The sequence below is a fragment of the Diospyros lotus genome, chromosome 2 (genome assembly GCF_014633365.1).
Source record: "Diospyros lotus cultivar Yz01 chromosome 2, ASM1463336v1, whole genome shotgun sequence".
NCBI lineage: Eukaryota > Viridiplantae > Streptophyta > Magnoliopsida > Ericales > Ebenaceae > Diospyros > Diospyros lotus.
Genome location: NC_068339.1, coordinates 882,865 through 898,726, shown reverse-complemented (window position 1 = coordinate 898,726; position 15,862 = coordinate 882,865). Strand labels below are relative to the sequence as shown.

The 15,862-nt window shown below is 32.6% G+C and overlaps 1 protein-coding gene across 1 annotated transcript; it reads right to left on the bottom strand.

Annotated features, from left to right (window-relative positions):
* Positions 1 to 6,424: 6,424 nt before the first annotated feature.
* On the bottom strand, positions 6,425 to 10,105 carry LOC127795857 (dihydropyrimidine dehydrogenase (NADP(+)), chloroplastic). The gene is made up of 7 exons (XM_052327787.1): positions 9,552 to 10,105; positions 8,533 to 8,796; positions 8,202 to 8,372; positions 7,483 to 7,595; positions 7,214 to 7,400; positions 6,980 to 7,089; positions 6,425 to 6,884 (listed from the first exon to the last, which is right to left on the bottom strand). The coding sequence occupies exons 1-7, from the start codon at positions 9,825 to 9,827 to the stop codon at positions 6,728 to 6,730; spliced, it is 1,278 nt and encodes a 425-aa protein (XP_052183747.1). The 5' UTR covers positions 9,828 to 10,105; the 3' UTR covers positions 6,425 to 6,727.
* Positions 10,106 to 15,862: the final 5,757 nt, after the last annotated feature.

The window sequence follows — 15,862 nt, the reverse complement described above, 5'->3', positions numbered from 1 at the left end:
AAAACTAAAAGTTTTTTCAAGAATAAATATTATATTCTATTATAATAATGTAACAAAATCAGTAATTTTAATCTGCTATTTTAATCTTCCTTTCCATAGCAGATTAACAGTTAACATTTAGCCGCAGGTGAAGGAAGATTAATCTGCTATTACTGTTAACAGGAAAGGAAGATTAAAATAAAATGAGATTAATGTTAACAGTTAACAGATTAACCAATGAAATAGCAGAAAAAAGAACAAATAAAATAGTGAAGACCAGAGGAAATAGAAGAAGATTTACAGAAAAAGAAGATGAACAGGACATGAAGATATACAGGAAAAGAAGACGAAAGAAAGAAAGGAAGATGTAGAGGAAAAGAAGATTAAAGCAAAGAAAAGAAAAGAAGATGAAGAATATACCTTTCCTTTGCTGTTTCTGTGGAAGCGTGCGTGAAGATGAAAGAAAACGAACAGCAATGAAAATTAAATAAAAGAAGATGAAAGGTGAAGGATGTTTGGTGAGGTTTTTATATAAGAGTAATTTAGATTTATTTATAAAATATTAGATAAATTTATTCGAATGAGAGATCAGATAAATTTATCTAAAAAAAATAAAATAAAGGGTCACGTTAGGATTTTTTCAGAAAATGTCAAATAATTTTAACAAACACGTTAGAAAAGACAAATATCTGGAATGCTTCTCATATTTGACTTTTTTTTTTCCCATTTTTTGGTTAACAAACACCACTTAAATGTAGATCTTTTAACTTTTTCTCTATGATGAGGAATTAATCATCTATAATTTGTGGGGTTTACCTAAGAAAAAAAAAAAGAGAGTAAAATTACTGCATTTTGATGGTCACAACGGGAAGTTTAGGGACTACAGTGAATTGATAAAATGGAAATGTACAAGCATAATTATTCATATTAAATTTTGTTGGTAGTAAGTTCATGGTAATTTTTCTTTAAAGATTACAAAATATTTATAACATTTTCCTAAGATTAATTATTTTCCTATAATAAAAAGATATATAGTAATGTTTGGAGAACTAAACTGAATTAGCTACATCAGAAATTAACCGAAAAATTGGTCTGGTTTATGGCAAAAAATTAGTTTGTTGTCAGTTTTACAAGAATCACGGTTGGACTAATTAAATCACTTGAACCAGTAGTGTCAAGCTATTTTTATTTTATTTCTAAATGTTAAAAATATAAAAATTTGAGATATTTGGAAAGAGTTAATGTCTATTATTTGAATACAATCTATCATTTGGTTACTATATGAATAATTTTTTAATTTTTGATTTGTAATTTTAATATTTGATTTCAAGTTTATTTTATTTTAATCATAATTAAATTTATTTTAATATTATTGTATAATATTTTTTTAATTGTGGGAAAATTTACTTAATTCACTTTAAATCTATCAACTATCATTTGATAATTTTATTTTCTAAATTTTTGTATCATATTTTTAATTAAATATATTTACTTTTTATAAAAATATCATAGTTCAACCTCAGTTCGACTGCTGAACAACAAACCTCTCTCTTTTTGAGTTTGCTACTTGGTTCGGTTTTCAAAATATTGATAAATAGTATAATACAAAAATGTGACAAAATCAACAAGTTCTTTCTCCTTGTGCATATTTAAAGCTATTTTGTCAACATATATAAAATAACTTTTTCAGATTAACACATGGCTTTAATTGCAGATCATATTCACTGTAGTTCATATTAAAAGACTCCATAAGACCCTGGTGCTCTTATTCAATCTTTTGAAGAAGAAGAAGAAGAAGAAGAAGAAATTTGAGAGCCTTGGAGGTCGCACGAATTTTCCATTGTCTTATTTTCTTCTTTTTCTCCAACTGTCTTGCAAGAGAAATAGAAAACCAAAAATTACCAAAACACGAGGCTTCTTCTTCTTCTTCTCCCCCCTCCCCCGTTCTCTTTGATTCCTTTTTGCTGGGCAAAAACGGTAGAGGCAAGCTACCAGAGGGGAAACTCTGATTGGATGTGACCCTAACAGTCCATACCCAATAAATAGTATCACCAGAATTAACTTAGTTGTGTATAGGAGGCTTCTTTTTTGCTGGGGTGTAATCCATGGTCAGTAAATCTCCTACATGTTGAATCTCTTCTTCCTTAGTTTTTACATATCCATGTCTTGTTTCAACTTGATCATCTGGTCGATTGCTACTGTGACTCAATATCCTGGCTGAAGGAAGAGAATGAAGAAAAAGTGTAGTGAGAAAAAAATAATAATAAAAAGCACCCTTTTTTTTTGCACTTCATGTTAGAGTTTCAGAAGGGCAATAGATATAGAACTTGTGAGCCATAGGAAAAGAATAAATATAAGATAGTCTGGATTACCTTCTGCCATGTTCGAGTTGAAGCAGAAAAAGAAAAAAGCAATCAGAACAACATGTCTGCATGTCACCATAGCTATGACATCTCTCAGGAAAATATTCAGATCAGTGCTGCCAGTGGAATGACCCTCTTTTCTTCCCAACACCTTAGTTATATAGATAGAGAAGTTGTTTGATACTTGAGACATGTGGGTCAGCATTGATCTTCCCTTACATTCTACTTGGGAACAATAAGGTTGTTAAGAGTCAATCTAAATTTCTTTGTTTTCTTCTCTCTCTCTCTCTCTCTCCCTCCCTCTCCTCCAGAGGATGGCAGAAGTTCAAGAAGTAAGTTAGCACTTTGTGGATAAAAATATATCTTTTTTTTTTATAGATAAGTTATAAGACTCTTGAAACCTAAACAGCGTTCACATATCAATATTCTGCAAAATCCTGCAATCCGATGATTAGAGCATTAATGGCCCTTGAGGATGTCCAACTTGAATTTGATGCCTTAGTTCTTTTATTTTCTTTTCTTTTTTCTAGTTGTTCAGTATTTCCTTTATAAATAGATACTCCCCGGAACCAAATTATCTTAATGAAAAAGTAAATAGAGAAGAATCAGACTAGCATAATAATCCTTGTTTGCATGACAACTACAAATTTCTTCAAATGAAAAAGTAACATTTTGGTTATCAATTTGCAATTTTATCTTGGTTTCGTTGCTTTAAGGTGTTTCTATTCTGTACACGTTATGCTAGACTTGTGCATTACTTGGCAATATTTCCTTGCATTTTGATGACATTTAGATGTCAACAAAATGCCGAAATTTGACATCTTTTGCCTACATGTTTTGCATCAGAACACACACACACACACACACACACATCTTAGTAGGTAACAGATTGAAGTCATTAGAATCTCATGCTAAAGAGTATATCTATAATACTGTTAAAAATGTTCAAAAAGGTTGAAGAAAAAGAAAAAGAAAAAAAAAAAAGAAAGGAAGAGGAAAGCCCAATCATTTAGGAGTCTTTTTACCAACAGGCTACATGTAATACTTATATATGATCAAGAATTAAAGAGAAAGGAAAGATAAGAAGGCAAACCCAATTATTTAGGATGTCTTCTATGTGCTTTGACTTCTGAAAGGGAATTCAGAGCATAGGTTGAACTGTTCTGTCGCATACTCTAAAGTAGATATCATGGCCAGTTGTTGCTATGGCAATAACAGTATAGCGTGCCTAAGAGCAGTTTTGCAGAAAGAGACCGCCAGCAGCCATTCATAGAGCTTCCAATCACACACAGAGATCAGAAGACAAGAAATTAACGTGATGATCCTACTTTAGTGAAAATACACCATGTGCATATATGTCTTTATATGCTTTCCTTGTTCCTCGAGAATTGAACATAAACATGTTAATTTATGTTGAGAAAAGAACTTGAGACCATACTTGTAAAATCGAATGCATAGATTGTCTGAGAAAGTACTGGACAGAGATGATTACATAACTTGGATTTATTTCAACGAAACCCAAAAAAAAAAAAAAAATCATCCTGTACAGATGTATGCTCATATGATAGGATATCAATAAAAAAAGAATTAAAATTGACAATTCTAGTTGAGGTTGATGGCTCAAATCTTTTCAGCTAGAAAGACGATGCTGACATTGGGCCATTGGTGCATAAATTCTATGAACCACTGCAGATTATCTTTGTCAGACAACCTTGACATAGCTCCAAGGAGGACAGATTTCTCCCTGCAGTAATTGTAGTCTTTAAACTATTTCATAAAAGCAAAGTCCTTCAAATCCATCCACAATATGCATATACACAAGCCATATACAGGAGAATAGAATTGATGAGTTCTCTGTATCATTTGATTCATTACTGTGATTTTACTGGGAGGTAAAAACACGGAACTACTGATCATAGTCAATGCTCAAAATCTTCTCCATGGATTTAGGTGTCCTGCAGAACTGGTCTAACTATTTAACCCGTGAGTTCAATTGAATGAGAATCATATGCCTACTCAAAACTTATCGAACTAAATATTTGCAAAATAATTCACTAGCCATATTTGTAAGTCTCAGTATTTGGACTTTAACGTCGCTGTGATCTCCTTTTACCTAAACCTTATCATGAGCTGCAAAAGGATCCCTATAACTTTGTGTGATAGCCTTTGCACAAGGTAATATGTTTGTGTGCATGTATATATGTGTATATATATCAAATCATGGCATACTTGGATCGATGAAATGAATTTGACACACATAGTTGAAGATCAAGATGGTCTGTAGTTGCAAATACAAAATTTCCTTGGTCAAGATTGAGATTTGGGGACACGAAAACTTGGTTCCTGTACTATGGTAGAAAGGTCAATGTCAGAAGCAACTGGCAGTCACCAACTGTTCTATTTTGGACACGAGGAGATAACCCTGCTGGAGAATGCTTTTATATCAGAATTTTACACAAATCTCTACCAGAAAAATGTTTTCAGTTGCATACTTTTAAAATATATGCCACTTTTGAGTGTGAGACAACCACATACCAAGCCTTTAACTCACTACCCACTGTATGGAGTTGGCGGCCAAGTTTTCTGTTGTCATCCTCCACTTCTTTTGCTAGATACTTATTTCATCCCATCTACTTTTCTCAAGGAGTATTGAAAAGCTGAAAAAAGGATAGACAAACCAGGCTATATGCATTGTGTCGGCATGGACCATGGTCCGATCAGAGACAATAGGATAAACGATTGTATTTTGGAGAGATTTTTGAGAATGATATACAATGTGATGTTGTGTTGAAAACAACCACAGACCAGACAACTGCTGGGATAGCATATCACACTGTTGCACTCTTTTCTTGTTCTTGTTTTTGACATTACCAGACGATTGATTTTGGCTGGGAAAGGACGTCCAGGGTTGTAAAAGTCATGCAGCCTACATATTTGTGTAGCTTTCCAACATTGAAGGGGGCGGGACCTTACAATCTCACGTGATTATGTTCCTCATCTGCACTGCACTACCTAATGCCATGTACAATTTTTTGGAATTGACTTGCAATTTGTTAAGCCCCTACCCAGTCCTGTGGAAGACAACTCCCCATATTTTTTCTGGCAAAATATATATTTTAGTCTCTCAACTTATGAATTTTTTTTTATTTAGATACTCAAATTTTTTTATTATTTCAATTATACTCAAGTTAATTGTATGAACTTTTTGTTATTTCAATAATATCATTAAATTATGTAATTTTAACTTAATTATCTGAACTTTTTATTATTTCAATTATATCTCTAAATTCTATTTAATTCATTATTCTCAACATATTTGTAGAGCTGTATAATTGACTCAGGATTACATAATTTAAAAAATAAAAAATTAAAGTGTTTAAATAAAAAAATATCTTACAAATACAGTGATTAAAAAATATCTATTTGGCCTACTTTTTTTCTCCCAATTTAACTGTTCTTTTTTGTTCTACTTTTTATGTCATGATAACATCATTAACATTTTGCTCTCTCTCTCTCTCTCTCTCTCTCTCTCTCTCTCTAATAGGTCTTTTCCTGTTCCCTTTGATGTCATATGAAGTTGTGTGAGATCCCTAGTCCCCAATTATTGTACCGTACTGTATGGCAGCCTCTCTAAATTCTAATTTCTAATCATGGCTGCTCGTTGAGAATTTATAGCACATGCATGCTGAGTTTAGTTGATCCTTGCTACATAGGGTTCAGGTAAGTCAAATCATGGACAATTTTTTTTTATCTTTGTTATACAACTGGATTGTGAATAGAAATAATTAGAGGTTTAGAATTTGCATGACCAACTTCACCTAAGCATAAGTCCATATCCACTTCCTGTTAAGTCACTAACTCAAATTGGTTGTTTTTTAATGTTGAAATCATAAGAGTTGGAAATACTAAACGTAAAATGGGAGACTTAATTTAAGCTTTTAACTTAACAAAGAGGGGGATAGACCTTAAATCTTACCGTAGACTACAGGAAATCTGTGTAAAAATGACCCTAAGTTACAAGGAATTTGGGTAGAATTTACTATAAATTTGTGATTGTTGTTGCAAAATGGATCGTGTTAAACTAGAGAGAAACTTTCTGCACAGGGAGCGCATTTATAATATTTCATTATCATGAAACAGAATCCAGTTCAGATGATTACTGAAATGCCTGTGGAAGAAGAACCACTTATTGTCTGGAAACACTACATACACATGAGGAATGAGCTGAAAATTCCTTATCTTGGGATCACCTTTTAACCAGCTTAAACAAACAATTTGATCGTCATCTTGGCTTTTTCAACATTTGGTCCACTCTTTCGGCTCAAACCTAGCTATAGAGCTTCCAACATAAATAAAAGGGGAAGAAGTCTGGCTGCCACAATAAATCAGTTGGAAACCATACTTTCACTTTCATTCACAAACCCATCTCCAGTCCAGTCTTTATCTGATTGCAACCCTTTCCTCTCAGCTTTCCTCTGTTGAATTGCTTCTTGTTGCCTCCTCACCAAATCCATGTGGGTCGTAAAATATGGAAGAGAAACCCTAGCAAAAGAATGCTCGTGTAAGAACAGGGAATTGATCGATCTCTTAAACATGCTAAATGAGTAAAAAATCAGCCAAAAAAACACAGAAAGTACCCTCTGAAATCTTCTATTGATGAAAAATTGTGCATCTTCATGAAATCCTGCAGCTCTGAGCAAAGCTTTTTAACGAGACCATAGCCGTGCATCATAACGCCAGTGCAAACCTTCAAACACGACAATAGTGTAGGATCAGCTTAACTTGTTTTTTTAGAACTGTCAGCTTAACGTTGAAAGCAAAACTGTGTTATACCAAACACTGTTTTCCAAAACAAAAAAGCAGTGTACAACCTGAACTGTGTTGGACCCAAGAAGAATAAATTCAGCAGCATCACCACCATTCTCAACACCTCCAATACCAGAAAGTGAGTAACCCTTGTCTCCGAACTCAGCCTTCATCATCTGTGCAATATTCATCACTTTTGCAAGTGCAATAGGATGAACTGCCTTGCAAGAATAGCCACCCGGAGTTGAATACCTGAAATGAACATACGTAAAAACTCGCTGAGAAAAACATGTAGAAGAGAAAAAATTTGCATGTATTGGGCAAAAATGCTAACCCCTCGACGCAAGGCTCTGGGCGCAAGGTACTGAGGTTGATTCCCATGACACTCATGATCGTGTTTATGGCCGATACCCCTTCGCATCCTGATCTCAGAGCCACCCTAGCTGGCTATAACAAGAAGATGCACCGGACCATTGGTACAAGACAAATAAGAAATAAATCTATACATTGTTGTGTGTTAGCAACATAAAATCATCACAAAATAGATCTATATGAAGAGAGCAGAAAAAGATAAAAATTTTGCTTTGTCTAGTTTGTCTCTGCCTATTTCTTCTTAGCATCTGGATAAATCTAACAAGTAGTATACACCAAAACCTTGTTGTCACAACCCATGGATATAGAAGTAATTGTTTCAGACATGTATTTTCTCCTTTGTTGGATTGTAGGCTGCTGTAGTGTTGTACCTTCAGTTTACAGCCTATAAATAGGCTAAGGTAGTTAGAGAATGTATGATAGTTGAATGAATTGAATTCTGTTTCCCTCTCAAATTCTCTCTCCCTCTCTGTTTCCTCTGAATTCTCCCTCCTTTCTTCTGATTTCTCCCTCCCTTTCTACTCTCTCATTCCCCGATTTATTCCATAAGTCCATTCTAAACCCTAGGAGCATGACACTTGTTTTCATTCATTCATAATGTACACATACCTGAAAGAGTTTGGTTCCCTAATCCAATAAATAATGCAAATGTTTAGGAGGGGAACAAGATAAGAAGGAAACCTGTGTAATGTCAGTAATATTTGGAGTCATTTTTGCCCAGACAGGGACAGTGGCTTTGGCATTAATCCATCCACAAACTTCCTCCAGAAGTGCACAATCTTGCCCAACTGCAGCACCCATTTTACGCTCTGGCATGCCATGGGGGCATGAGAAATTGATTTCAAGAGCATCCTAAACCGGCACCAGAAATGAGAAAGGAAGAAAGAAAAACAAGCACGTTTACATACACAAGCACAGGCACAAACACACAATACTTCCATATGAATGCTAGAGGACCTTTAGCTATTGACAAGACTGATATAAACTCTGGCAGTGTGAAGCAAGAGCTTACAATTCCAGTCTGCTCGACCCGGTCAATGAGTTCCTCCCACGCAGCCTTGTCGTACTCTTCCATGATAGAAGCAATAAGTATCCGGTCAGGATACTCTTCCTTCAATTGCCTGAACTCTTTCAACATGGTTTCAAGAGGCCTATCACTTATGAGTTCAATATTCTCCCAACCGATAATTTGCCCTTTAGCTGAACCATTTACTCCTGCTCTAAGCCGAGCATACCGCGGAGTAACATTTACAACTTTTGCAGCATCCAGTGATACCTAGTAGACAACAATGATAAGGAGCCATTTCTCTACTTGGAATTGAAGGAAAAACACTAGGTATTGAAATTTGTATCTTCCCATCTGGAAAGTTCTATAATACACAATTTCCAATAAAATACTGCTAAAAAAGTTTGGATGAACAAGATGTTAGAAATTCTATTTCTAGCACAACTAGGTTCCCATTAATTGTTCTGAGTTTGGAAAGCCTGTGATGTAGTATAACTTCAGTGAGATGGATTAAAACTAATTGATGATGATCCAAATTTTATAACCCTGTCACAGCGAGTGTTTGAGATGTAGCTAGTCGTCTAGAGTGTGCCTAAGCCCATTAGAAGCCCGTCACATTGCGGGTTAGAGGAGGAGGGGAAGATCCAGCCTTCTGACAACTGTTTTACAGATCTCATACAAATTATTCCACCACTGATTACCAATGACAACGATTAATCCAAGTACCCTTTTGTACTTTGACTAGTTGGTATTCTAATTTTCACATTTGATCATCAACTTTATCCAACACGTGGATTTGAACTATCAAAGCAGGTTAAAGAACAACATAGCTGAATCAGTTCCATTATTTATACTATTAACTTGCTGTGTTGATCTGAATCGGTCAAGGGAATCCAGTTTGGATCACAAATCATCAGAACATAAACATCGCAACAAAGACAAAGAAAACACAGATCCCTGAAAGTCCTACGGAACTTGAACGGACCCTTTTCTAAGATTATTTTCGAAAGTTCAAAGAGGCTTACTGTTTTGGCGATGACGGCGCCCCAGCCTTCATCAAAGGCCCTTTTCATGACGGTGTAGTTGGTCCCCGGCGGGCCCGACCCTATCACGAACGGGTTCGGCATCTTCAACCCATTGACAGTGACGGTAAGATCGGGCTCGGCGCTGGCCTGGGAAGCGAACACTTTCAGGCCGACTCTCCCGGCACACCTCCCGGAACCCGGTTTCGGCGTCGACCGGAGCTCGGCCCAGGAGGAGTTTTGGGGTCGGATCTGAGAGCTGAAGCTGAGAGACGCCATGGACGAGGGATGAAGAAATGAAAATCTCTATGGAGGGGTGAAGACAGAAGATGAATATCTGGGAATCTGAGAGGAGGATTCGTAGTTGTACGGGCTTTGTTGGAGTCTATAGGCCGAATTCGTCATTGTCTACAGTTTGAATATTATAAGATTGCGTTCGATTTCGAAGAATTCCGGGTTGATTGAAGAGTTATCCACCCTCCCGATTTCAACGCATGCGAAAACCACCACCACCTCTGTCAAGATGATTAGCAGTTCATTCGCTCTCGTGTTCAAATCGGATTAAAAAGCCCCGATATGAGTGTTATATTTGGTTGAAAATTCGGTAATAATAATTTTAAGAGTTAGGACGAATAAAATGTCGATCTAATCAAATATATAACGTTTTTTTATTAATAAAAGTTAAAAAGATCATGTGTTATCTAACATATGTTCTGATGAAAATGTGACACATAATTAATGATATCATCATGAATCACGACTCTTAACATTATTAATTTAATAATAATATCATGTTTAATGGTTTACTAATGATTTATTTTTAGTTTGATTTAATTTTATTTGTAAATTAATTTAATTTTTAAATTTAAATTTTTTGATTATTTTAATTTAATTTAGCCTCTTTATTATAAAATCATATTTAATTGAGTATCTAAATATTTTAGTCGAGTAATAATTATTAAAAAAGAGTGTTAGTCTTAGTACGAAATTTATTAATTGACCATAAATTTTTTTAATTAAATAATATTATTTTTATTCAAATAATAAATATTTTTAATGAAACCATATTGTTTTTATTCGGGTCACACATCTTTTTAATCAAGTGATATTTTTTTTACTTAATTAACACTTATTTTTATTTAAATAATATGTATTCTCTAAATTATTTATATCTACTTATACTTTATTTGTTTTTTTCAATTTTTTGATTCCTTTGATTCGAGCAATTATTTGGTTGGGTCAATTGAATTTGAGCAATTTAATCGATTTGACTAATTGAATGCTTATTCTTAGGTTTAAAAGACAAAATTAATAATGTTTTGTTAATAATATATCAGGAAATTGGTTTTTATAAAATTAAATTTAATCTCTTGATTTAAATATATGAAATTTAATTAAATTTTATAATTTTATATTTGAAAAGAATCTAAAATTAAATTATCCAAGCATTATGTTAAAGTAGAGAAAGAATACATAGATATACATATATATTAAATTTTAAATTCATTTAAAAATTAGAAATTAATTAAATATATTATATTCATTAGTTATAAATAAAGAATCATAATAAAATTATTATACTCAATAGGATTTGATTTACAATTTTCAATGGTAACATCAAAGTAACGAGGGTTAGTCTCACAAAGCTCAGTGGTGAAGGAGATAGAATTTTTGTTCATAAACAATTTTTATTCTCAAAGTTGTAGATTTCATTTTCAATTCCACCTATTTAAGTGGAATTTCATTTAATGTAATTGAATTTCATAATTTGTTAATTTTAAATATAAAATATCAAAATTAATCCCATAAGATAACGCAAATGATCTATCACACATATTTAGAAATTTAGGATAAAGTGAGGTTGCGAGTTCAAATTTATTTTCGTGTGAGATTACGCAATTTCTTATATTTATTCAAGAGGCCAAACCTTCGAGTTTTGACACGCGATAAACATGTATGTTCACCTAGAGTTATGGAATTAGCAAGGTCTTAGAAATAATAAGATAAGTCTAGGTCGAAAGATGTCTATCATTGAGCGACCCTTGAGTTTTTCATGTTAAAAAATATGTTGAATTAAAAATAAATTTAATTCCATAATTTATTAATGAGTTGAAAATATTATTATTAATGAGTTATCCAGTTACGTATATTAGCTTGGATGGCTCTTACATTTTCGTGAGTAATAGAGTATTAAGTTGATTTCACGGAATCTAATCTCATGGGTCAAGTAGAGATTGAGCGAAACTTATTTAACATTCTTTTAATAAAAACAAAAAAAACAAAAAATTGAGCGTTTCTATTTGATATAATAGAATACAGTGGTGAAGTGCTAAAATACCAAATTTGTCCTTGTACGAAAATATGTATTGTGTTACACATATTTCTATGCATGGGCAAAATTGGTATTTCATCTCATAAAGGTATTTTTTTAAATAAAATCCAAATATAAAAAATAAAATAAATTTGTATGCAAATGAGAAATTAAGAATATTTTGTGAAATAACGTTGGTTACGTAAGCTTGATTTGTCTTATTCTTAATGGGCCCGAGAGTTTAATTTTTGATAAACATCTACTTAAAGGTGACAAGCCCAATTTGAGTTCTCCCCGGCCCATCTCATTTTCTCTGTTTTTGATGAGATTTTTTAAAAATTCATTTATTATAATTTTAAAGAATATTATATATATTTTTTTAATTTTTAGAAGTATAATTTAGTGAGTTTCGTCTACCTAAATTTACATATTTTATAAATAGTCTAAACTCGTAGTGTTTTACTATTTTTTAAATAAATTTTAAAATTATAATATTGCTTGTCACAATTTTCAAACTTTACATTGTCCCACTTTAGTTTCCAAGTTTTTATTGTTTTATTTTTAAAAAATATTTTGAAAAATAAAAAGTCATTGATGGAACCTTCATTTTTACTTTTAAATATTAAGAAAATAAAAGGCATAACAAATTATTATTGAAGAGGGAAAATAGCAAAATAAACCAAAATCTTTTTATGAATTTACAAATTTATCCACACGTTTCAATTTTAGCAATTGTATCCTTATTGACTCAATTGGGTGCAATTTTATCCAAAGCCTAAAATTAATTTGAAATATGTGTGTCATTGTTGATGTTGTACTTCACATGTCATAAAAATAAATATATGACAGATAATTTATTGTGTCAACAATGACACGAGTCTTCTAAATTGATTTTAAGTGTTAGATAAAATTATATTCAATTGAACCAATTGAGATATAATTGTCAAAATTAAAATATTTGGATAAATTTATAAAAAAAATTGAATTTTGTTTGTTATTTGCCCTATTTGTAGAAGTCAAATGTTAAGGTTGAAAATACTAGTGTTAGTGAGTTCGAGATCCTATATTTAAGTATTACAAGGCTTAGTTTTTTTCATACTAAACTTTATATAATATTCACTGTAAATATATTTAAATTCAAAAGATATATATATACTAATGATATTGTTACTTATATATAACAAAAAGATAATTTTATAATTACACTTAATTAGAGTGAAAAAATATATTAGTATTAGTTTCTGCTATACAAACAACTTTATTAAAATATAACCGAATAAATTAGTTGAATGTGGTAACACATTTGTTTTGAATGGAAAATGCTATTAGTACACCCATTTTGTACACCTTGGACTACATAAGGGGGTATTATGGCAAAAAAATCCCTCATGAAGCGCATAGAGGCGCAAGGTATTTTGGTCATAATACTCCCTTATGTAGCCCAAGATGTACAAAATAGGTGTACATCTAGCATGATTCGTTTTGAATACATGGCTTCTCGCTTATTCTCAAGACAATTATGAGGTTTTTTAATGGCTTCAGACTAGCTAGATTCTATTATTCATCAGGGCTCTCTCTTGGCCTTGTACCGTGGAATTTGACGATTTACTCATGTTTCAAAATTCATCTTGAATGGGGGTTATTTTTGGCAGCAGATAGTTTTTGGCTTAGCTTGTTTCCTTTAAGGCCATCTTCACTGCTTTCTCTAGCCCCGTTCTTTTTAGGGTGGTTGTTATATTCTTCTTTAAGTCGTTCTATGGGGCCCGACGAGCTTACCGAACGTCTTACAAAAAAAAAGACAAAAAGACAAAATTGCCCTCTCCCACTTTGCAAATTTACAAAATAGGCCACTACTGCTATTTCTTTGCTTGCTCGTCTCTCTTCCATGACCGCTACCCCATCGCTATCCTTGCCTCGACGTCACGCCTGCCATATCGTCCTCGCCTTGCCTCGCTAACCGTCACTGCATCTTCAAGATGCAACGATGGTCGGCGAGGCGAGGTGGAGATGGCAGTGAGGCGACAGAGGCAAGGCGAGGGCAGCAGCGAGGTGACAGCCATGGAAAGGAGATGAGTGAGCATGGAGAGAGTATTTTGTAAAGTGGGCGAGGGCAATTTCATATTTTTGCCCCATTTCGTTAAGTCCGTCGGGCTCTTTAGACTTTTCCTTTTCCTTTTTGTATGTTGTTTTCTTTCCTCATACTTGTTTTATGTCTCGCACATTTGAGGTTTATTTTGTTGTAATTTGTTGTTTCGTGCTTTAGCTAGTGTGTTGTTGTATTGTTTCTTTGTCCTAAGCGAGGTAATGACCCAGTTATTTGTTATAAGCGTGTTTGTGCTTTTCTTGTTCAATGAATTTGTTATTTACAAAAAAGAAAAAGAAAATGGCTGCTCACTTGAAATTTACTCATTTTGTAAGCAAAAATGCTATTTAGCTCAAGGTTGATATTTATGGTAATACTTTGTATTTTTTTTTTTGTTGTATATATATAAATGTATAAGAGATAAATACAGTGTCATCACAAATATCAAATTTAAATGTTTAAATAATATTTTATTTTTAAAAATTAATAAGTTTAAAAGTCAGTAATAATGGATAACAACGTCCAATGATACCCTAAAACCAAGATTTAAGTGATAGAAAAGACCAATTAAGAACTTGATTCACCTAATGATGCTTCAATATTATTCCTAAATCTAAGTGGAGCCTAGATTTCATTATCATTGATCGTATTTGAATCATTATTGAAGCATAAGATAAGCGCATTGTTGAATGAACAAGACACGTCATTTATTATAGTCTAATTATATCATTATTGTTGTGTTATTCTCTAATAGTGATTGATTTAAATATCAAAATATCTATCAAAAAAAAAAAACTTCGCTTCCATTTCCTCTAAAGGCATTTAAGACGTGTTTGAAGTTAAGAAGTGTCAGGATAATCTCAAATTATAAGATTACGCAGGCAAAATACACATAAATTATGAATTAAGTGTTCAAATAATATCGTATTCAAAATAAACGCATTTTTAAGTTTATATTTAATATATTAAAATATTAAAATTAAATATTTAAATAATATTTTTTATTTTTAGACGGGATAAGGTAAAAGGTTTAATTAATTGAAATATGGAATAAATCATGATAGTGTGAGGACATGAAAGAAGGGTTTTATGCTGATATGCTTTTCTCAAATCTTTAATTAGCATTTTTCAACGCAATTGAAATATTAGGATAAGAATTGATTCCTTGTGTCTACGCATCGACGGTGTCGAATGCCCTCACCAATCTTCATTAATGTGTGATGTTTGTTGTCTCTTCTTTGAAGGAAATCAAATGTGCATGTGGGCCCACCAACCCCCTTCGTATTTGTATAAGTAATAATTTATTTAAAAAAATCTCATAACGTCTATAATTTAAACTAGGACATATCTCGAAGAAAAAATGGCTAATCTTAAGTCCAATCAGATGATTAAGGTAGCCCCACCATTAAGAACAGTTAGAGAATTTATTGGTTCGCTTTTGTTAGCACCACTAGTTTTTTTATTCCTTGATCTTTGCCTCATGAAGTGAAATTCCCTCGCCCCCGCCTACCGACACTGCTGTAAATTCCTCAGCCCATATACTGGATATCGGTATTGACGGACATTGGTGTTCAAGTTTAAGCTCTTAATTAAATTAAACTAATGCTTTGATACAAAATTAAAATAATAATTTTTAATAATTGAGATGTAAAATTTTAAAATTTTATATATTAAGAATTTAATAATATAATTTTTAATTAATGAGGGAGTATGGTAAAATAGTTAACCTATTTAAATATTATTAGTTGGTTGCTTCTCGTGAAAATGAAAGCGTTCGTATACGTTACAAGAAAAATTTAAATTAATTATTTATAATAATTAAAATATCAAATCTTGACATCTTATACGTAAAATACTAAATGATCTATTTTTTAATTGTTGAGTGAGCGTTGCATATATTAAGCCTAAATTCTTGAGCCC